A 25,117-nucleotide genomic window follows, 5' to 3' on the forward strand; every position below is an offset into this window, starting at 1 on the left:
TGAAATCATGCTGGATTATCCAACTGGGTCCTAAATCCAGTAGTAAGTGTCCTCCTTGTAAGGTACATGTACAACTAAGGCACGGAGCAGCTAGCCATATCAAAATAAGAAAGGAGATAGAGATAGAGTTAGAGTTGAAGACTCACAAAGCAAGAAACCCACAGGCAACTGTTGAGCGTGGTTTGAAAAACAGATTACCTCTATGATTTTAACTGCTTTCCTCATTTGCTGCTCCTCCCACATATCTTGATTTTCATCATCCTGACTTTCTTCACTTGATTCTTTATTTCTGGTTGCTGGGTTGGGGGAGAGGGGAATGTTGACATATTAAGCATTTTTTTCCATTCTAATTGCAATACTTACACTTATGGGGAGCTTTACAATATGCTAGTTAAATAGTCCTAAACATTTAAATTTATTCTTCACAATTAGTTCTGGGAAGAGGGCACACTAAGATTTTCATTTTCCAAATAAGGAAATGCAAATATCAGGAAATTTAACAATCCAAGCACTGTAGTGGAGAGAAACTTAACAATCTGACACCAGACTCTGCACTCTGAGCACCAAAGTATTTAACTTATAACACTGTCACCTCACATAACAGAATTGCGTTAAAAATCCAAACGCTGTTTTTTCCTTACTCAATGCCACACAAAAATATTTCAACTATTTCTGGGTTTTAAGGAAGCAAAGGGCTCATTCTGAAAAAAAAAAAAAAGAAGAAAGAAATCCGATGAAATATAGATTGTTTATAAGTGAAAAATGTGAAGACAGATCTTTGAAACCCAACAATTACAGGTGAAATTTTCACTAGAGCAGAGAAGATTTTATGACATTTAAAATTTCTGTAGATGCTTTCACATTAAAAAAAATATTTTAAAAGTTGACAGTTAAAGTTGTGAATTTCAATTGTATGATTTTGAGACATTTTACACTCATTTAACCTGTGAAAAAGATAAGGACAGGGGATACAGATATAATACAGTGGGTTGGGTGCTTACTATGCACATAGCTGGCCTGGGTTTGATCCTGGACATGGTCCTCCAAGCTCTGCCAGAAGTGATCCCCAAATGCAGAGCCAGGGGTAAACCCTGAGAACCAGTGAGTGCAAACCAAAAACTGAATTAATAAAAATAAAAGTAGATAAAGGACCAAACATGATAGCCTCTCAGTATCTGTACTGTAAACCATAATGCCCAAAAGTAGGGAGAGAGTATGGGGGAAATTGTCTGCCATGGAGGCAGTGAGAGTGTTGGAAAGGGGGTGAGGGGGTATACTGGGGATACTGGTGGTGGAAAATGTACACTGGTGGAGGGATGGGTGTTCGATCATTGTACGATTGAAACTCAAACATGAAAGCTTTGCAACTATCTCATGGTTATTCAATTAAAAAATAAATAAAAATAAAAACATCAAGGGAAAAAAGAGATGAAAGTTAAGATGACAGTTAAGATATTAGACGTACCTTCTGATAGTAATATTTTGCCACAAACATGTTCTTTCAATTAATTTAATAAACTGGGTCATGTCACTGACCCAATTAATATTCATTAAAAACTGACTTTAGTATTCTTTAGAATATGAGATGCCAAATTATTTTTAGGGGTCTTTATCATATTACAATCTAATGACAAATGCCTTAATCCTCTTTTTATTTTTAATTGCTTTATGGGTGTCACATCCGGATGGGTCAGTGCTCAGGAGAGAACATGTGCTCCCAGGGATCAACCCAGGGTCCGCCACATGCCAGGCAAGCGCCTTGGACCACTGCCCCTCTGTGATCCTGCCTTAATCTGAACAGACGACAAATAAATTAAACACGTACTTGTTTCTTCAGCCATTCTTTGTCTCAGTGTTTGCGGCTTTGGGGTAAATGGGATTCTGTTTTCATGGTCATTGGGCTCACTCTCAGGATCTTCATCACTGCTTTTCTTCATGCTAGAAATGGTGACTGGATGTTTTACCTCCAAAGAAATATAGTCTTCTTGGGTCCTAGCCAATTCACGCTTTCTGCGGGCTGCTTGAATAAAAGCTGCATCAGGGATATCTATTGACAGAAATGAAGAGAAAGACAATGAAAACCAAACAGCAACCCAAATCAATATTCCTCATATTAATAAAAGCACTGCCTTTCTATAATTTGTACTATTTTGATATGAATGTAACAGTGGTTCAAAATCTGTATCAAAGAAGAAAACTTAATAGACATAAAATATTACATAAGTCAAATCTAGAGTCACTAGAAATATACTGTGACTACTCTAATTTATCTTTTAACTTGAATAAAAAAATACCCCACAGAGGCGGAGAATATATTTGCCCACCACTCATCTGAGAAAGGGTTAATACCAAGATATATAAAACAAAATTTAGCAACAACAAAAACTGAAACAATCCCATCAGAACATGGAGAACGAGGTTAGCAGACACTTTCTTGGAAAAGAGAGACAGATGCAGATAGGTATATAAAAGATTCTCTCCACAGAGGGGCAGACATAGAATGATTGCACTCACTTGTGGGACACAAAAAACAATTAGTATCAGACTAATACTGAACGACAGTAGAAACACAGACCAGGAGGATTGGTCCATGGTTCGAAACCTGCCTCAGCTGCTGGGGGAGAAGGCAGTGGGTATCGAGAAGGAATCACTATGGCAATGATAGTTGGAATGATCTTTCTGGCTAAGAACTGCATGCTGAAAGTAGGTAAAGGAATAAACACAATAACCTCTCACTATCTGTCATGGAAACCATAATGCCTAAAAGGGAGGGAGAGATATAGAGAGGGAGAGAGAGGGAAAGGGAGGGAGAGAGAGGAAAAAAAAAGAGAAAGAGAAAGAGAGAGAGAGAGAGAGAGAGAGAGAGAGAAGAAAAGTGTCAGCCATAGAGGCAGACGCAGGCTGGGAAGGGAGTTCATGGGTGGTGGGAGGGAAACTGAGGATATTGGTTGTGGAAAATGTACACTGGTGGAGGGATAGGTGTTGGAACACTGTATGACTGAAACGTAATCATGAACCGTTTTTCAACTGTGTATCTCCTGGTGATTCAATTAAAAAAAAATGCTCTCCATCACCAGGGAAATACAAGTCAAAAATCAATGAGATAGTCATGCCATGTGAGAGTATCACAAACCAAAAAGAACAGAAACAATTGGTGCTGCTGTGGGGGGGGGGGGGGGGGGGGAAGGACCCTCATCGACTGCTGGTAAAAATGTGAACTGGTTCAACTGTTTTGGAAAATAATATGGATACGTCTCAAAAAACTAAGAACTGAACTTCTAGGAATCTGACTCAGGAATCACATTTCCTGACTGCCCCAAGGATCCAAACACACTACTTTGAAAAGACATTTGTGCTCTTGTGTTCACTGCAGCGCTACTTAACATGCCAAGATCTGGAAACAATCCAAGTGCTCAAGAACAGATGAATGGATAGAGAAGTCTGGGTATATACACATAAGGAATATCATTCGAGTATAAAAAAGGATAGAATCATGCACTGTGCTGCTCTGTGAATGGAGGTAGAGGGCATCATGCTGGGAACACAGTCACAAGGAGAAAGATACACAATGATCTCTCATATGAGGGTAACAGAGGCAGTAAAGAGAAATAAATGGCCAAAGGCAACGAGTTGGTCAACAAAGCAAAGCTGATGTGGTGAAGTGGTTAGGGGGATAAGCACTGGTGGAGGGAAGAGCACACTGAGGTGGTAGGTGTGGTGTGGAAGAACGCATGTGTGCAACTATCACTAGCAATATCGTAAGTCATAGTATGTCTGAATAAAAATGGTGAGGAAAAAGTCTTGAAAAAACCTTCCTTACAAACCCTGTCAATCAATCAATAAACAAACAAGAAGTATAGGTTCAAGAGGAGAGGACTCTATCCAGTTCTGACTATAGACAACACCCCACACAGCCGACATGGGCCAAACCCATGATGAATTAATACAGCTAGCACTGGCTTTTCACTAGTAAGAACAAGTGTGTTTTTACTGATTTATGGCTTAATTTCCACATGCTTTACCTGTGGAGTGTGGTCAAATGTCATGCCTCACTGGTAATAATAGCTCCGCTGCAGTGAATTATCTCCAGGTAGATACCTCTACCAGATCATTCTAATAGTTCTGTCCAATTAATGAAAAATAAATGCATTCTTTTCACATCTGTCCTTACACATCACTTCCTCTTTCAGTTTCTGTTCTCCAGATAGCATACTCCCTTCTATTTTCTTACAAGTTTTCAGCTTTCAATTGTTTCTTAAGGTTTTCTTAAAAAAATTTTTTTTCTTTTAAATTTTTTTTGTTGAATGACCATGAGATAGTCCCTTACAAGGCTGTTCATGATTAGGTTTCAGTGATACAGCGTTCCAAGACACATCCATCCACCAGTGTACATTTCCCAGCACCAGTGTCCCCAGGTTCCCTCCCATCACCTCCCTCTGTGCCCCTTCCCCCCACTTCCTGCTGGCTAGCCTGCCTGTATGGCAGACACTGTTATTCTCTCTCTCTCTCTCTCTCTCTCTGGCATTGTGATTTGTGATTTGCAATACAGATACTGAAGGTTATTGTGTATATCCCCTTACCTACTTTTAACACTCAGTTCTTGTCCAGCGCCAGCACCAATGTCCTAAGGTATTTGAAGAATAAATTTTCAATGTGCTGAACAGTCTTGCATTCTCAAACACAATTACAGGGAATAACACTATTCCCTGTCATTCCTGCCTCCAGGGAACTACATGCCAGCAATACTCAGACACCATGACAACATGATAATTAAAATCCATGTCACAGGGGCCAAAGAGATAGTATAGAGTGTAAGGAACTTCCCTTGCATGCAGCTGACCTGGGTTCAAAGCCCAGTACCCTATGTGGTCTCCTGAGCACAGTCAAGAGTGAGTCCTAAGCACAGAGCTCTGAGCATTGTTGAGGGTTGTGAATCAAAAAAAAAGCCATCATGCCACATATTTGCAGACACTGCCCCCTCTCCTTAAGTGGGCACTATTGCCAACTCTTGAGAACAACTGCTTTACACTGTCCTACTCACGAATTTTTCCTAGTACTGGTCAATGCGCTAGCCACATTTGACTCTTCAATACACTATTCACTGTTCAGTATTCAAAATTAGATCAAAATTCAGTACCTTTGTTGTAGTAGCTGCATTTCAAGAATCCATGAGTAACATGTGACAAATGGCTAACATACTGGATGGTAAAAAGACAGAAATCCCTGCATTATGGAAAAGTCTATGGGACAAGGCTACATCTAGAATCTAGATGTAGTTTCTCTGTCAGGGGCCAGTGAAATAGCTCAGCAGGCTGAGTGCACGTTTGATCATTTGATCTTTGACATTTGTACTGTCGCCTGAATTTCGCCAGGAGCAACCTCTGAGCTCAGAGCCTGGTAAAGCTTGCTGAGCACCATCAGATGTGGTTTAAAAAACAAACAAAAAGAATCTTTACTTGTCTATTACTTTTCAATTCTTATTAGTGATTTCATTGCTAAGTCCTTCTATACCTTTTGAACTTGAGTATGAAAAAAAATTACACGATAAAAACAAGGTACTGACTCTTGTTATTTAGTAAGATGCCAAAGAAGTACTTATTTCTATACTATAAGACTTAAAAAACAATTGACTACATTTCATTATAATTTATTTCCTTAATAAACATTTGTATATATTTCAATTCTCGTGGAAGTGGTCTTAGGTGTCCTAAGACTGAAAAGGGAATGCATCACAAAAATATGAACCCTTGAGCTAAAATGCTAAAGTAAAAAGTCAGCGGCTGGAACAACAGCATAGCTTGTACAGTGCTTGCCTTGCAAACTGTTGGGCCAGGTTTGATCCTCAGAATCCCATCTGGTCCCCTGAGCTCCAAGAGGAGTGATCCCTGAGAGTAGAGCCAGGAGTAAGCTCTGAGCACCACTGGGTGTGGGCCCCTGATAGAAAAACCCAATGAAATAAAAGTAACCAGAAACTTTTGATTTTGTGGGCTACAAAGTTTGTCGCAACTTCTGGGGGCTTCTCTAAAGTGGCTACAAACAATACATAACGAGAATGATTGGGTTTATTTTGTGTGTCTGATGTCCAGGATAGAATCCAGATCCCAAGGCATTCGCTTTACCACTGAGCCACAGTGCCAGCTACTGTATTTTAATAAAACTTTATTAAAAAGTTTATTAAAAGCTCAACAGATGGTGAACTAGTATTGACCAACAGATAGTAATTTTCTGACTCTTGAATTGGATTCATCTTTCCAAATTACAAAGAATTACATAAGATTTTCAGTTGGGCCTTTTAAAATAAAGGTATTAAGGAAAAGGAGAAAATTTACCAACCTACTAATGAAAATTCTTCTTCCTCCTGAGAGCTAGAGGTTTTGTTAGGGAAACTCTGATCATCCTTTCTTTCTGAAGAATGAGAAGTTCCGTCCTCATCATCAGTTGAAACATCAACTGTTCTGGATTCTAACAGATGTTTTTGGAAATAAAAAGAAAGAGTTGAGATACTAGAATCAGTACATGAAATTATAAATATATAGTATATGTAAAATAGTCTTAATTTTTTTCAACCTACTTAATGTTGACACACAAGATAAAGACAAATATACAGTTTCATACACAAGAAACAAATGAATCGAATTAAAATAACCTTTTAGAACAAAAATTCTCAAAATTACTTGGCCTACAACCCTCTTTAAAAAAAATCTCTAGCAGGGCTGGAGTGATAGCACAGGGTAGGGCGTTTGCCTTGCACGGGCTGACCTGAGTTCAATTCCCAGCATCTCATATGGTCCCCTGAGCACTGCCAGGAGTAATTCCTGGGTGCAGAGCCAGGAGTAATTCCTGTGCATCATTAGGTGTGACGTCAAAAAAAAAAAAGAAAAAAAAGAAAAAAACCTCTCTAGCATTCCTCTAGAGATCTGACTTCTGTAAGTGAACAGACAGAATCACCTCCGATGGCATCCCCAGCTACTCTCCCACTATCTCCCAATTGTTTCACCAGTCCTGGGAGGCTCTATCAACCAGGTCCAGAAACCCTGCTTTCAACCAGTGTTTATCTACACTTTTCCAACGAGGATCCTCTTCTGACCTTCCTTCCTTTCTGTGGCACCCCAGTCCTCCTTGATTGGTACCCTAGTCTTATGCTGTGCTCTCCCCTATTTGTATGATTTTACCTGGGACCCCCTGAAATATCCTGGGGTCTCACAAGGGTCACATAGCCTCCAGTTGAGAACTGCTGTTTTAGACTCTAAGATCTACTTAGTGATTTCCAGAAGGGAAGGGTAAACTGAGTAAAAGACGTCAATTGTATGGGGAAGAACATGATTGAACATTTAGTGATGAATTTAATGTCCATACAAGCAAGGATTCATGATGAGGCCCACCAGAAATGTGTATATTTGTGAAGCAGTGCTACTTCAATAAATTTTATAAAAAAAGGTTTAAAAAAATTTACATAGCTTTTCAATGTCCATTCTTTGTGAAACCAATGGATGGTGGTCTAATAAATATATACAGGCTTACTCCATCATACTTTTCAAGTAAAATATTCCTAAAAGGTTGTATGTAATAAGAAGGTAACGTGTGGGGCGGGGCAGGGGGGTTATGTCTGTATGTGGGTGGGCATGATAAAAAGTGAAGATCTAGAAAAGAAAAATAGTAACAGAGAATCAGTTAAAAATTAATGTATACTTCCTATGATTAAGTCATAATAAAGTCTTTTTTACAAGTTTTATTTCACTAACTACAACTCTATAAATAGTATTACTGATGAGGACACTAAAGCCATATCCTCAGTGATGACAATGGACAACATGTCCGAATGTTAGAAGTTAGTAGGTGGAAAAGCAGGACTTTTAACCTAACGTACCCAGCCCAGGACACTTAGATTCTTTCCCATTACGGCAAGTTCAGTGTCTGGTGGCAAGAAGTACTATAACAGCACCTGGGTCTCAAATCACCATCTAGTTCCATACTGTGATCTTAAAGGATAATTGAGTCTGTCACTCTAGAAACAGAACTAAATGAACATATAATGTAAAGAAATTCACAGCATCAGTGAGCCTACAAAAGTACTGTCAGTCTGCATTTGTTCTATCATTTCCACATACAAGCATAAAACACAGATTATGTCAACTATACATCCAGTTTAAACTGGAGCATGTTGTATATAAATAACACTTTAAAGCTGTTTGACGAGTATAATTAAATAAGAAATAAATAACATTGCTAAATAACATAAATATACTGAAATTTTTAACAAAATTATAAGACATATTTATAACAAAAATAACAAGTTAAATAACATTGTTATTTAACACTACTTGGGGAATAGTTTACAGTGTGATCAATCTATTATGTTACATGGCGATGTGTTATGTCCTTGTTTCTGCAAAGGAAACGATTGGGGAGGGATAAAAATCCCCCAACCATGGCTGGAGCGATAGCACAGCGGGTAGGGCGTCTGCCTTGCACGCAGCCAACATGCCCGACCCGAGTTCGATTCCTCCGCCCCTCTCAGAGAGCCCGGCAAGCTACCGAGAGTATTCGATATGCCAGACACAGTAACAACAAAGTCTCCAATGGAGACGTTACTGGGCCCGCTCGAGCAAATCGATGATCAACGGGAGGGCCTTTACTTACTTTACTATGCCTGTCACCCTAATTTTTCTAGTATACTATTCTGGATTAGTGTTTTCTAGAAAAATAATTGGGCATGTTTTTAAAAGGTACAGAAAAGTTCTTCACTAGTGATGGGTGTGGTTTTGGAATTATGTGCATGAGAAACCATTATTAATAGCAGAAAACCACAGAATTTCAATTCAAAATTTACACAAATAAACTTGATTAAAAATAAAGTAGTGGGAATTTTTAAAAAAAACTTTTCTAAGGATATGGTATTCATTTAATCCTCAACATACAGAAGTAGCTGGGCTGCTGGTGGTGCTCTCGCCCGGGGTCAACTTTGCTGGTGATTCTGGGATGGGTCAGGAAAAATTCAACAGGAGCCCCTCCCGGCCCCACCCCGCCCCTCGCTCGGCCCCGCCCCCTCCGGGCCCCGCCCCTCGCCCTACCCGCTTTCCTTCGCCCAAGCCCCAGCCCTCTCACCCGGCCCCGCCCCTCACCCGGGCCCCGCCCCTCGGCCTGCCCGCTTCCTCGACCGGGCCCCGCCCCTCAACAGGCCCCGCCCCGCGTCACCTGGGGCGCCTGCGCAGACCTCCGCGTGCGGCGCGGCTCCCTCGGTGCGCCGGGAGCTCGCCCAGACGTATCCGCGGCCGCGACGGGCACGGCCCCGGAAAGGTCGCTGCGTCACCTCCGCGTGGGGTCGTCCGGACGGCGACTCTTCCTCCGCAGCGCCCGGAGCCGACTCTCCCGGCGCATCGGCTGCCGCACTCAGTTCCTGAGTGTCATCACTGTCACTCGAGTCGGCTCGGCGCTGCCGGAATGTCCTTTTCGGCCTGTGAGCCATGACTGGGGCTCAGTCGCTTCCCGAGACTCTTAGCACCCTGGCCCGGTTTGTTTGGGGCCACACTTGGGCGGGTCCCGCCTCCCGCCCGGAGTCCGCATGCGCGTGGCTTGCTACGCGCCGGGTCGCGGGCTTAATACTGCGCATGCGCGCTCTTGCCGTTTTTGCTGGTTTTCCCTGACCGGTTCCCAGAGATCGGGTCTGGGTCCTTGTAGTGACTTTCTACCAGACCAGCTCTTGCTGCGGTAGGCAAGTGGTACTCAAAGAGTTCCTGGGCTGAATCTCACTGAAATAAGCACTCATAGACTTCTCCTGAGGGTGCTAGAAATCAGTCACTGTTACAGATTGGAGATTGTCTACTATGTAGAGAGTAAAGTTTTTAAAGAATTAAAACAATCATCACCCTTTGTCCTCCCCCCATAAAAAGAAGGGAAAAAAGCCCTCAATGCCCCTCCCCATCTCAGTCCCAAACCTGGAGTGAGTATGGAGGTGGTGTTCACCTAAAAGTTGACAGTAAACATGCATAAATGATAGATGCAATAAATACTCAAATGCAAAAAAAATGAATGCTTGCTCTCAGGTGGCAAGACGTCAACACAGAACCTGATTTGACTCATAAGGAAAATAATGTTCGGATGCCCACTCTCACCACTTCTGTTCAATATAATACTAGAAGTGCTTGTAATAGTGGCTAGGCAAGAAAAAGATATTAACAGCATCCAGATATGTTGGAGTACACGGAGCTTAGGTTTATCAGGTTGCACCCATCACAGTGCTCCCAAGTCATTTCTATTACTTTGTCTGTAGCTACTTCTTTGTGCTCTCTTCCCCAACCAATTTGTAAGGTCTCATCCTGCTTAGACGCTGAAGCTGGACTGTAAGTTAATATTGCCTTTCTCCTCTCCTTATGTCTTTTGAATAGTTTGCTTTAATGCAATGTCCTTTTGTATAGATACAGGAAGACAATTAATTAATATTATGCTTTATAACTTAGGAATTGATTGGCTTTGAATATTATTCACTTCTGGGCAACTGCCTTCTCAACTTAAGCCTCAGTTGCCCTCAATTCCTAGCACCTCCAGGGCAGGGTCCCGACATGGGACTGGATGGAAACAGGGCAAGCTGGTAAGTTATGGGCTACCCTGGCATCGAGATGGGCCAGGCCAAGGTGCCACGATTCTTAACTATAGGTTAAGAGTTTGATCATAGGCAAATGCTGTCATGATCCAAAAGTAACGACGAGACTAGGACCCTGCTGCTAGGAAAGGAAAGATATCTGGCCTGAGCACTGCAGTCTGAGATTGAGATGGCCCTAGGAGAGCAATTCTATAAGCTCAAAGTATTTCTTACTGTGTCCATACAAAATGATTAATATTATGTATGCTTATATGTTGGTTGGACAAGGAGAGGACAAACACGTCCTAGAAGCAGTTTTCCTATATGTCCTGACTAGCTTGGATGAGACTGAACTTTCTCCCCTCCAAACTGCCTTCAGTAAATGATTTCAGTATATTGAGGCAGTTTCCCTTATCTCACAGGAATCTAACTGGTCTTAGGTAAGCAGATCTCAGGTGCTAAGCCAGGCCTGATCTTGGGGATGTAGATGTCTGGCTCCAGACAGGCTGATATTTGAGATGTAGGCTCCAAGCTCTAGCAGACTTGTCTTTGAGTGTTAATCCAAGTAGTTTGTAAAGGTGAGGCCAAGATTACTGGCTTGTGGATGTAAAGAAACAATGTGGATGTAAAGAAACAGTATGGATGTAAAGAAACAATGTGGATGTAAAGAAACAATGTGGATGTAAAAAAATTGTGTATGTTTGCTGCCTCAATGTTCTTTCTGTAACTTCTTTTGATGACATCACTATATTGACCCTTTAAAGGTACCATGATGTATATAAGGGGATTTTGGGGGCTCTTTGGGGGGGCTCTCTTGGGGTGCATGAGCTTGAGGACTCCTGAGGCCTCCATGACATACATTTCTTGCATGTAATAAACTGCTGCTAAGACCAACCAGCTTAGCCCTCATTTCCTTCCTTCGCCTGACCATTGCCATCGACCTCCGTGGAGTGGGGAAATGGCCTGAGACTGCCAAACGCGGGCGGTGGGAGAGATAGGCCGCTGCCCTCCCCTTAGCTGTTCCTTTTTGTGTAATTACACACAGATAGAAAGGAAGAAATCAAGCTCTCACTATTTGCAGGTGATACGATGCTATATCTAGAGAATCCTAAATCGTCTACCAAGAAACTCCTAGAAACAATAGACTTGTACAGTAAAGTCGCAGGCTATAAAATTAATACCCCAAAATCCATGGTCTTCCTATATGCAAATAATGAGACAGAAGAAAGTGACATGAAAAAACAATCCCGGTCACAATCATGCCCCAGATAATCAAGTGCTTCAGAATCAGCCTAACTGAAAAGATAAAGGATCTCTACAATGAAAACTACAAATTGCTACTCCATGAAATAAAAGAGAACATGAGGAAATAGAAACATATCCCCTGCTTATGAATAGGGAGAATTAACATTGTCAAAAGGGCAATATTCCCCAAAGCATTACACAGATTCAATATGATCCCTATAAGGATATCCATCAAATTCTTCAAAAAATTAGATCAAGCACTCCTGGAATTCATATGGAACAACAAACTCCCACGAGTAGTTAAAGCAGTTCTTGGGAAAAAGACTTTGGGAGGCATTACCCTCTCCAACCTCAAACTCTACAACAAAGTGGTAACAATTAAAACTGCATGGTACTGGAACAAAGGCAGAGCTGCAGACCAATGGAACAGTGTGGAATATCCTTACACACAACCCCTAATGTGTGAACATCTAATCTTTGATAAGGGAGCAAGAAATGTGAAGTGGAGCAAGGAAAGTCTCTTTAAAAAATGGTGCTGGCATAACTGGACAACCACGTGCAAAAAAAAAATGGGCTTAGACCTCAACATAACACCATGCACAAAAGTCAGATCAAAATGGATTAAAGATCTCAACATCGGGCCAGAATCCATAAGGTACACTGAAGATAAGGTTGGCAAAACCCTCCACGATATTGAGGCTAAAGGTATCTTCAAAGACGACAATCAACTGACCAACTAAGTGGAAGCAGAGATAAACAAATGGGACTATCTTAAACTAAGAAGCTTCTGCACCACAAAAGATACAGTGATCAAAATACAAAGACAATCTACAGAACAGGAAAGGATATTCACCCAATACCCATCGGACAAGGGGTTGATATCAAGGATATATAAGGCACTGATTGAACACTGCAAGAAGAAAACATCTAACCCCATCAGAAAATGGGGTGATGAAATGAACAGAAATTTTCTCAAGGAAGAAATATGAATGGCAAAAAGGCACATGAAAAAATGCTCTTCATCACTAATCATCACGGAGATGCAAATCAATACAACCATGAGATACCACCTCACACCACAGAGACTGGTACACATCCAAAAGAACAAAAGTAACCAGTGTTGGTGTGGAAGTGGGAGAAAGGAACCCTCTTACACTGCTGGTGGAAATGCAGACTGGCTTAGCCGTTCTGGAAAACAGTATGGACGCTTCTCAAAAAATTAGAAACTGAGCTTCCATTTGACCCAGCGATACCACCCCTAGGAATATATCCCAGAGATGCAAAAAAGTATAGTCGAAGTGACATCTGCACTGGTTTGTTCATTGCAGCACTCTTTACAATAGCCAGAATCTGGAAAAAAACCTCAGTGCCCAAGAACAGATGACTGGTTAAAGAAACGTTGGTGCATCTACACAATGGAGTATTATGTAGTTATTCGAAAAGATGAAGTCATCAAATTTACATACAAGTGGTACTACATGGAAAGTATCATAATAATTGAAATGAGCCAGAGAGAGAGGGACACATATAGAAAGATTGCATTCATCTGTGTAATATAAAGTACAAAATAGGAGATTAACACCCAAGAATAGTCGAGATAAGTACCAGGAGGTTCACTCCATGGTTTGGAGGCCAGCCGCATATGCTGGGGGAAAAGGCAGCTCAGATAGAGAAGGGAACACCAAGTAAAGGGTGCTGAGAGTGTGTAAACGCACAAAAAATAAAAAGGCCGGTGGTCAGGCCGTTTCCCCACTCCACAAAGGTCGATGGCGATGGTCAGGCAAAGGAAGGAAACGAGGCCAAGCTGGTTGGTCTTAGCAGTCATTTATTACATGGAAGAGATGTATGTCATGGAGTCCTCAGGAATCCTCAAGCACGTGCGCCTTTGTTCTCTCAGCTTCTGTCCTCAGCCCCATCTTCCCAGGTTCTCTGATGCACCTGTCCTCCCCAGAGAGCCCTGAAATCTCCCTTATATAGATCATAGTACCTCTAAAGGGCGCAATATAGTGATGTCATCAAAAGGAGTTACAGAAAGAACACTGGGGCAAAACATACATTGTTTCTTTACATCTGCAGGCCAGTAATCCTGGCCTCACCTTTTTATAAGCTACAAGCACTTAGATTAGCACAACAAAGACCAGTCTGCTAGAGCTTGGAATCTACATCTCCAAAATCAGCCAGCCTGGAACCAGACATCTACATCCCAAAGATCAGGCCTGGCTTAGCAACTGGGATCTGTATACCTAAGGCCAGCTAGGTTCCTATGAGATAAGGGAAACTGCCTCAATATACTGAAATCATTTACTGAAGGCAGTTTGGAGGGGAGAAAGTTCAGTCTCATCCAAGCTAGTCAGGACATATAGGAAAACTGCTTCTAGGACGTGTTTGTCCTCTCCTTGTCCAACCAACATATCACTTAATCACTTAATCACTTAATCCCCGTTATTCATCGATTTATTCGAGCGGGTGCCAGTAACGTCTCCATTCCTCACGGTTGCGTGCTAGCGTAGCCCAATGGTATCTGTTCGTTTTAGGAACATGTAGAGCCTCAAACCGATCATTTAGGGTCTTGACGAAGAAGTCTGACCATCTTATAGGTGGGCGTCCACGTGATCTTTTGATGTCTCGTGGAATCCAATCAGTAATGGCTCTAGTCCAGCGGTTGTCTGTAAACCTCATTACATGTCCAGCCCATCTGATTTTTGATGTCTTGGCAAATGAGACAGCGTCTCTGATTCTTGAGCGTTGACGAAGATCAGAACTCCGGATTCTATCTCTCATTTGAGTGAATCGTGATATTCCAAGCATAGTTCTTTCGATTCCTCTTTGAGAGACCCGAATAGTGTTCTCATCCTGTTTTCGTAGGGTCCAGGTCTCTGAGGCATATGTTAATGCAGGAAGAATAGTGGAATCAAAGAGATGTGCTCGTAGTTGGAGGTTCTTTGTCCTTTTAGTTATTTCTTCAATGCTCTTGAAGGCATTCCAAGCCGCTCTCTTCCTCCTGCGTAACTCAGGTGCCAGGTCATTCATCATGTTGATTTCTCGACCTAAGTATATATAACTGTTGCATTCGGAGATGGTGGTTCCGTTGAGAGCGAATGGAGCGTCAGGAACAAGGCTGTTTCTCATAAACATTGTCTTCGTAAGATTCAGCTGTAGTCCAACCTTTCCACACTCACGGTCAAAGTCCGCAAGCATTTGTGCTGCTTGGCTGATGTTTGGTGTTATTAGAACTATGTCATCAGCAAAGCGGAGGTGGTGTAGTTGCCGACCATCTATCTTCACTCCCATGTTTTCCCATTCTAGTTGTCGCATGATGTTCTCGAGGGTGGCACTGAAGAGTTTTGGTGAAATGGTATCACCCTGCCGAACCCCTCTCTTGATATGGATGATTACTTCTTTGTAGAATGGTGAGATCTTGGTAGTGAATCCGCAATAGAGCTCACGAAGGATCCTGATGTATTGAGTTTGTACGCCCTGATTGGCTAGGGCTTCCATGACCGCTTCCGTCTCAACAGAATCAAAGGCCTTCTTTAAATCAATGAACGTTAGACAGAGCGGCATCTTGAACTCCCGAGATACCTCAATGAGCTTGGTTATTGTGTGGATATGGTCGATGGTACTGAATCCTTTTCGGAATCCAGCTTGTTCACATGGTTGTCCTTCATCTAGTGTTCTGCTAATCCTATTCAGGATGACTCGAGTGAATAGTTTGTAGATGACAGACAATAGACATATAAGCATACATAATATTAATCATTTTGTATGGACACAGTAAGAAATACTTTGAGCTTATAGAATTGCTCTCCTAAGGCCATCTCAATCTCAGACTGCAGTGCTCAGGCCAGATATCTTTCCTTTCCTAGCAGCAGGGTCCTAGTCTCGTCGTTACTTTTGGATCATGACAGCATTTGCCTATGATCAAACTCTTAACCTATAGTTAAGAATCGTGGCACCTTGGCCTGGCCCATCTCGATGCCAGGGTAGCCCATAACTTACCAGCTTGCCCTGTTTCCATCCAGTCCCATGTCGGGACCCTGCCCTGGAGGTGCTAGGAATTGAGGGCAACTGAGGCTTAAGTTGAGAAGGCAGATGCCCAGAAGTGAATAATATTCAAAGCCAATCAATTCCTAAGTTATAAAGCATAATATTAATTAATTGTCTTCCTGTATCTATACAAAAGGACATTGCATTAAAGCAAACTATTCAAAAGACATAAGGAGAGGAGAAAGGCAATATTAACTTACAGTCCAGCTTCAGCGTCTAAGCAGGATGAGACCTTACAAATTGGTTGGGGAAGAGAGCACAAAGAAGTAGCTACAGACAAAGTAATAGAAATGACTTGGGAGCACTGTGATGGGTGTAACCTGATAAACCTAAGCTCCGTGTACTCCAACATGAGAGGATCCGCCCAGGATGGGAGATGCATGATGAAAGTAGACTATAGACTGAACATGTGGCAGTTTCTATCTTAGTTGTCTACGCACCACCATCCAATTATGATGCAGGAGAAATTGAGAAGTTCTACATGGAGCTGGAGAAGTTCTATAAAGAAGACCACACCTTCTACAAGATCATTGTGGGTGATTTTAATGCCAAGATAGGACCGAAAAGATCAGCCGAAGAACTTCACATCGGGACCCATAGCCTAGAATGGAACGAACAGGGTCACAGACTCTCTGAATTCATCATCTCGACCAAGACCATCCATGATAACTCAAGGTTCCAGAAGGCCGAATCTAAACAAGGGAGTTGGACATGGGAGTCTCCTGGTGGATGATTCCACAACGAAATAGACCACATCATATTCAATTGACGGTTTTGCCTGACAGATGTCGCTGTTGTCCCAAAATTCCAAACAGGATCGGACCACCGTCTCCTTCATGCAAAATACTACTTCACAGAGCAGGGAGAAAGGGCTGCAAAGTTAAAGAAGAGAACACCAACTGGGAGCTCTTTGGCACTATTCCGGCAACATGGGAAGATGCCATTGTTGACAACACTGACAAGGAATACGATAAACTGGTTCAGCACCTCCATGATTGTGTGAGGAACGCCAAGAGAGAGATAGCCACCAAAAAACGTCTGTCTTCGAAAACTCTTGAGCTTATTTGCCAATGTGGTTTGGTGCAAGCCTCAGGCAACCGCAAGGGAATGTTCGAGCTTGCAAAAGAGTGCAGAGATGCGATCAAGGAAAACCTCAAAGAGAGAAGAGCAGAAGTGCTGGTAGATGCAGCAGAAGCCAGGAAAAGTATTCCTAACACCCTCCTGTCCTTCGCCAACTACAAGACCAAGATGACTGCCCCCCGACGTCCTGATCTATCACATCTTCCAGAAGGGCAATGGAAAAGATTATCACTGACTTCTACTCAAATCTCTTCGATAGCCATGTCCACCTGCCGACATACCAAATTCCACAGGATGGATTTGTCGTTCCCAATGTTCTCCCTTCCGAAATCTGACATGCCATTTTGTCAGTAAAGAAACGAAGAGCACCCGCCCAGACAAGGTCAGACCTAAACACTTGAAGAACCTGCCATCAGTACTCCTCAATACGCTGGCTCGGCTCTTCACATGCTACCTGACTGGATGCAAGGTTACGTCCCAATGGAAAACCAGCAGGACTGTACTACTGTACAAGAAGGGAGACATCCATGATATTGGCAACTATCGCCCGATCTGCCTATTGTCTGTCATCTACAAGTTGTTCACTGGAGTCATCTTGAATAGGGTTGGCAGAACACTAGATGAAGGACAACCATGCGAGCAAGCCGGGTTCCACAAAGGATTCAGCACCATCGACCATATCCACACGATAACCAAGCTCATCGAGGTTTCTCAGGAGTTCAAGATGCCACTCTGTCTAATGTTCATTGATTTAAAGAAGGCCTTTGATTCTGTTGAGACGGAAGCGGTCATTGAAGCCCTAGCCAATCAGGGCATTCAAACTCCGTGAGCTGTATTATGGATTCACTACCAGGATCTCACCATTCTACAAAGAAGAAATCATTGATGTCAAGAGAAGGGTTCGGCAGGGTGATACCATTTCACCGAAACTCTCCAGTGCCACCCTCGAGAACATCATGCGACAACTGGAACGGGAAGGAATGGGAGTGAAGATAGATGGTCGGCAACTACACCACCTCTGCTTTGCTGATGACATTGTTTTAATAACACCAAACATTAGCCAAGTGGCACAAATGCTGACCGACTTCGACCATTGAGTGTGGAAAGGTCAGAATACAGCTGAATCTTACGAACACAATGTTTATGAGAAACAGCCTCGTTCCTGACGCTTCATTTGCTCTCAACGGAACAACCATCTCCAAATGCTACAGTTATGTGTACCTAGGTCGAGAAGTCAACATGACAAATGACCTGGCGCCGGAGCTTCGCAGGAGGAAGGGAGCGGCTTGGAATGCCTTCAAGAGCGTCGAAGAAATAGCTAAGAGGATGAGAGATTCCACTGTTCTTCCTGCATTAACATATGCCTCAGAGACCTGGACCCTACGCAAACAGGATGAGAATGCTATTCGGGTCTCCCAAAGAGGAATTGAAAGAGCTATGCTTGGAGTATCACGTTTCACTCAATGAGAGAAAGAATCCGAAGTTCCGACCTTCATTGACGATCAAGAATCAGGGATGCTGTCTTGTTTGCCAAGTCGTCAAAAATCAGATGGGCTGGTCACATAATGAGATTTGGAGATGACCGCTGGACTAGAGCGGTTACTGACTGGATTCCACGGGATGTCAAAAGACCGCGTGGCTCCCCACCTACCAGATGGTCAGACTTCTTCATCAAGATCATGAACGATCGGTTTTAGGCTCTTCATGTTCCTAGAATGAACAGACGCCATTGGGCTACACAAGCACGCGACAGGGACAAATGGAGACGTTACTGGTGCCCGCTCTAGCAATTCGAAGATTAACGGGAGGTCAAGTGATCAATTGATCAATCTCCATGTCTTCTTTCTCAAAAACCATCCAGCTGAGAACCTGTATATTGATGCTACTCTCTGACAACTTGGCTTGTTTTTTGTATTTTCTGAAAGAGGAGAAGTATTTATCCATTCTAAATACGCCACAACAGTGGTCGGCATCTGTCCATGGATTGTACCACTCAGCAGTCCATACCCTTTAGGTGTCACACCTCACATTTTGTTGTCAGGATAAAATTGAAGATTAAATACAGTTGTCAACTGAGTTTTCAAAAATAAAAATAACAACAAAACCCATCTGACTTCCAGAGGAGGATGTCTTTCTAAACCTGCAGAGCAGTTGTTGTAGAACCACACAAGAGATGCACATTGAAGCAGTAAGAACACAGAAGATGGTCATGGTCATTACTGGAGGAAAATTGGTGTGCTTTAGCACATCGCATGCAGCAGCATGGCCGTGCACCGTACAATTCAACTAGCATTTATTATGTGCCCTATTAGCCCATCTCCATGCCAGGCCCCAGACCAGTGTTTCTCACATGGGATGTTTTCCAGGACACAGGCATCATGTAGAAATGCAGCTGCTAATTTAGCAGGTATGTAATGAGCATAAGTGCCTTTATTTCTACAAGCAGAGCCTGTACTGTTTGTCTTTCAAAACAGCCAGGTCCATCCCTGACACCTCATATGGACAGTCCCATAAGTGCTGTAGAGCCCTGAGTACTGTGGATGTGACCCCAAAAGAACAAACAAAAAGAAAGAACAGAAGGAAAAAGAAAATAAAATTTGAACCCAGGTCGCCCACTTACAAGGCAAATGCCCTTCCCTCTGTACTATCGCTCCAGCATCCCCTCCTTTTTTTTTTTTTTCAAATAGGCTTTCTGGGAATCCGTAGTCATCACTGTCTAATAGAGGGACTTTTGCATAGAGGGACTTTTCCTCCCAAGGAGGCAAGAATAAAACCCATCTCTTTTTTGCTCAACATCATGCTTACAATAATAGCTTATAAAACTAATTGACTATTAGGAGACTTTGCTTTATTTGTTTTAAATATATTTTTAAATTGCAGAGGTTAGCTGTAAGAGAAAATTTGAATTTAGAATATTTTCAATTTCTGGAAATGTATGCGTTACCGCCAAAGTGAAATGACACTCTTCTCAGCCGCAACTGTCACTGATTGCTGAACTCTGAGCTCCCTCTAGTGAGAAATGTGCTATTTACCGAAGGATAGTGCAGATCTGGTAATGGCTTCCTTTCTTACATAGAGACTTTACTTTTTCCATTTGCTCTTGCTATTAGTAATGGATATATATATACTAGTTTTAACCAGACTATTTCAAACTTTCTCAGAGGATAAGTTTTAGAAGTTGTGGATATATTAGTCGCACACTCTTGAACAGTTGTGTTTGCCATGGTTTTAACACTGGGCTATGGCTCTCACACACCATGCTGGGATTGGCACACTTGCACAGACTTTTATTGTGGTGCCAGGAATCCCAAGTGGCAGTGCTGCGTGGATTGCATTTGGCACTGAAGGAGGGGTGGCTAGAGCTGGATCAAACTGGTGGTATCATGGCAGTATTGAGCAAATCCAATCCTAGATTTCTACGTCTTCAATAATGACATTCCACATGGACCACATTTTATTGAATTAATTGATTGATGTATATTTAGAATATGTCCACATTTTGGATATTGTTAATAGTTCTGTAATGAATATGGGAATGAAGACATCTCTGAGATTCTTATTTCATCTTTTTGTATACAAATCCAAAAGTGGTATTGCTTATCATTTGGTAATTCTATTTGTAAATCTGAGAAATCTCTTTTTTTTTTCTGTTTCAATTATACATTTTATTTTAACTATTGACCATAGCTTTTCAAGGATGACACTCTAAAGTACAACAGAAGACAATAAATAATTAAGGTATAATTTTAAAAATATACACTTGATATCTTCAGGAAATCAACTAATTCACGAAGTGAATTGCAACTTTAATTGGACTTCCATTGGGAACAAACCAAGTATTTGAGGTGCTTGGTCTTGAATACGTATGATTTATGGAAACTTCTTAATAAAAGATGTGTTCATAATTTACTAAAACAAGGTGAGTGGAAAATCTAAACCAGGGAACTGGACAACTTATATAAGCCTTAATTAAGAATTCTTCAGAAACATCTTAAATATAATTGTGAGAATTATATAATTGTGAGAATTATTATAATTGCTGATATTTTCTTCAATATTTTCATTATGTTTCCATTCTGGGTGCTTATGTTTCTGTCACTCTACTTTGTATCAGGTGATTACAAAAATGATTAAAATGTGTGGTAGTTAAAATCCACTAGTAATATTTCTAAAGCTGTATGGTTTCTGCATTTGTAACAAACTTTTTGATAATAATTGATGAGGCTCATATGTCTAAGGTATGCTATATCCCAGGAAGATCACCTTATACTTATATCACCTTATACTTCAGTTTGCCTTCTATTAATGGAATGAAACCCAAGTTTGATAGTAACTACTGTTAATAGAGGAACTGAATGCACCACTTGGGAGGACCCAAAGTCTGTTCTACTAAGAGCATTTATGAAGATTTCAGTACATCATAGTTACTATGAGTCTCCAAAATAGATATGCCATGATGAAACTTTACAATTTTTAGTAATTACAACTAAAAGGAAGGATTTCTATATAATTCCAACCTTGAATATATATGATATGTTTTTTTTTTATTTGTTTATTTTTTTTATTTTTTTTTTATTTATCATTTTTTTTTATTAGTGAAACACCATGAAGTATACTTATAGACTCACAAATTTTTGTGCTTGGGTTTCAGTTATACAATGATCAAGTACCCATCCCTCCACCAGTGCCCCGGGACTTCCATCTCTACCTTCGGGACCTCAGGCATCCCGGCAGACGCCTGGAGAAACGCAGCCGTGAGCGGCTGCTGTCCCCTCTTCACTACTCATGCGGCGCTCATCTCATCTCAAACCCAGTTTTCCGTAGAGGTGTGGCCTCTTCAGAAGTGGGCGTGGCTTCAGAGTGGGCGTGGCTTCAGAGTGGGCGTGGCCTATTTTCCGGCCGGCGGCCGCAGGTTGTTTACTAATTCAAACAAACCTAGTTCCCAAGGAATTTAGTCCCCAACTTACTCAGCAATATGAAGAAACAAAGAAAATCCCCACCTCAAGTGGAGGAGAACAAAAACAATCCAGAATATTCTGTCGATACAGCTCACCTAAGGGATCTCTCTGACACAGAATTCAGATATGAAGTCATCAAGATGTTCAATCAACTCAATGAAACGGTCAGACAGACAGCCAGTAACACCACAGAAAAAATCGACAAATTACGCGAAGAAATGAGAGCAGAAATGTCACGATTAAAAGACTCCATAGATGAAATGAGAAACTCAGTTTCTTCTCTTAAAAATAGAATGACTGCAGCTGAAGAGAGAATCAGTGAGCTGGAAGATCAGCTGCAACAAACCAACACGCAACAACAAACAATGGCAAGGGACCTCAAAATGGCTCTACAGAGAATCAGAGTCCTAGCAGATGATTCCAAGAGGAACAATATTAGAATCATGGGACTACCTGAACCTCAGGGAAACAACCCCAACGAAAAAAACACCGTCAAACAAATCATTGCTGAAAAATTCCCAGAGCTCTGCAATGCAGCCATTCAGGTTCAAGAAGCCCGAAGGGTGCCAGCTAAAAGAGACCCCAACAAAAACACTCCAAGGCATATCATAGTTAGAATGATTGATGCTGCCGATAGAGACACAATACTGCAAGCAGCAAGGGCAAAGAAGGAAATCACATACAAAGGAGCACCCCTTAGATTCACAGCAGACCTATCAGAGGAAACCCTGTTTTTTTTTTTATAGTGATCACACCATCTTACTTTTCCAACTCCGTGAGAGAGCTCTATTTCTCCACAATCTCACCACACTGTCATTGCTTTTTGCATCACACCCAGCAAGGCACAGGGGTTACTCCTAACTTTGCACTTAGGAATTATTCCTGGCAGTGCTTGGGGGAACCATATAGGATGCCGGGGATTGAACCCAGGTCAGCCGCATGCAAGGCAAACACCCTACCCGCTGTGCTATTGCTCTGGCCCCCACACTTGTCATTTTTAAAAAATTATTTTAAATTCTGCTCATCGTAGTTGGCAAGGAGGATTTCAATAGGGATTGCACTGACTCTACAGATTTGTTTTGGGTATATGAACATCACTGTCACAGTCATGATCCTCCCATTGTTCATCGATTTGCTCGAGCGGGCCCAATAACGTCTCCATTGTGAGACTTGTTACTGTGTTTGGCATATCGAATACATCACAGGTAGCTTGCCAGGCTTTGCTGTGTGGGTGAGATACTCTTGGTAGCTTGCCGATCTCTCCAAAAGGGGTGGAGGAATCGAACCCGGCTCGGCCGGGCTGGCTGTGCACAAGGCAAACGCCCTACCACTGTGCTATCACTCCAGCCCAGGGTATATGAACATAATAATATTAAGTCTTTTCAATCCATTAGCAAGGGATATCTTTTCAATTATTTGTGTCTTCTTTAATTTCTTTCATGAATGTTTGGTTATTTGCAAGATATAAATATTTCACATCTTTGTTTAACTTTATTCCTAAGTGTTCTGGATGCTATTATACATATAATTATTGAAAATTTCCCTTTGGGGTTATTTATTTTTAGTACTTAGAAATGAAACTTATTTATATTATTTAATTTTTAGAATTCTATTAGTTCCAAAGTCTCTGTGTGTTTGTGTATAGTTTAGAGTTTCCTACATGTAAAATCCTGTTGTCAGCAAAGATGGTGTGTTTTGCATCAATGCAGTAATTACTTTCATTGTCAAATTATCTCAAACTTGGTCATTCAATATGTATTAGTTCACACTGAAAAATAGAACGAAAATACAGCAAGTGGTTAGGGTGCTTGCATTGCGTACTCCCAACCTGGATTGATCCCTAGCATCGCATATAGTCCCCTGAGCAACCTAGAGTTTGCAAGATCCTTTACCACTGTCCTTATGTTACTTGTGGTCCATGTTTTCCTTCTTACCCCTACTGCTTAGTAATCTCAATTTTGCAGCAAAGGTCAAGGATTTGTATCTCTTAATACTATCTATTTCCTTTTGTTTTTCTAGATACCAAAAATGAGTGAGATCATTGAATATTTTGTTTGATCCTTATTACTCTGACTTATATTGCTTAACATGATACCCTCCAGTTTCATCCAAGTAATTTTCTTATAACTACATAATATTCCATTGTGTAGACATATCACAAGCTATTTTTTTAAGGAATAGTTTCAGTGTTTTTTTCTTAAAATCTTTTTTGTTCCCACTTTCTCTGTTCCTGGGTCCTTTGAGCCTGGATCCTCTGCCTGCTCCCACCAACCACAGGTGACCAAGGAATTAAAACCAGGAGCCCTACCCTACCCTGCCCTGTCTGCTTCCACCAACCACCAGTGACCGAGGGATTACACACAGAAGAACCACCCTCCTGGTACCAGATAAATACCTCACCAGCAGACCTCCACTACCTCCACTACCTCCACTACCTCCACTACCCAGCCGCCGCCATGCTCCAGGATGCCTTTTGGACCGTGGCCACATCATAAGACACTTAATACCCATCTTTCAGGATTGCAGCACTATATTTGATATGGTTCAAATATGGTTTGAACCATGGAAACACTTGCAAGGGCGATTAGAGGCTACCCCAAAAGCCTCTATCCCTCTCCAAGAGCCTGGCAAGCTACCAAGAGTATCCTGCCTGCATGGCAAGCCTGGCAAGTGTCCCTGGCATATTCGATATGCGAAAACCAGTAAATACAATGGGTCTCATTCCCCTGACCCTGGAAGAACCACCATATGGTAGCGTTAAGAAGGATGAGGAAGGAGAGGCTGATAAAATCTCAAGGCAGAACTAGACTGCCAAAATAAAGAAAGACAAAAAGACTGTCTGTACTTTCAATGCACATACGCTGGCAAGGGGTGCATCCATCGAGGATCTGATGATACAAGCGCGAAAGATCAAGTATGACATCATTGGTCTGACCGAGACCAGAAGGCATCGATCACATCACGTCGTGTTTTTTAAAAATTTTTTTAAATTAAAAAAATTTTTTTAAATTATTTTTTTATTAATTAAAATTTTTTAAAATGGTGAGACATCATGAGGTACAGTTGCAGACTTACTCATTTTTGTGCTTGGGTTTCAATTATACAATGATCAAATACCCATCCCTCCACCAGTGCCCATTTCCCACCACCACGGATCCCAGTATCCCTCCCACCCCCCATCCCCCCCATCCCACCCTTCCTCTGTGGC

General features: G+C 41.7%; 1 protein-coding gene across 3 annotated transcripts in view; it reads right to left on the reverse strand.

Annotated features, from left to right (window-relative positions):
- The window catches only part of GCFC2 (GC-rich sequence DNA-binding factor 2), a 36,050-nt gene extending 26,566 nt beyond the window's left edge, over positions 1-9,484 (reverse strand). For all 3 annotated transcript variants that reach the window (XR_008792826.1, XM_056116662.1, XM_056116668.1), the window contains exons 1-4: positions 9,196-9,484; positions 6,334-6,462; positions 1,826-2,047; positions 199-296 (exon numbers count right to left, since the gene is read on the reverse strand). Coding sequence is in view for 2 of the 3 variants with exons in the window: in XM_056116662.1 (XP_055972637.1) it covers positions 199-296; positions 1,826-2,047; positions 6,334-6,462; positions 9,196-9,466 (720 nt within the window). In the remaining variant the exon portion in view is untranslated. The remainder of the gene's footprint in view (positions 1-198; positions 297-1,825; positions 2,048-6,333; positions 6,463-9,195) is intronic.
- Positions 9,485-25,117: the final 15,633 nt, after the last annotated feature.

This window comes from Sorex fumeus, unplaced genomic scaffold (assembly GCF_029834395.1).
Source record: "Sorex fumeus unplaced genomic scaffold, SorFum_2.1 ptg000003l, whole genome shotgun sequence".
Lineage (NCBI taxonomy): Eukaryota > Metazoa > Chordata > Mammalia > Eulipotyphla > Soricidae > Sorex > Sorex fumeus.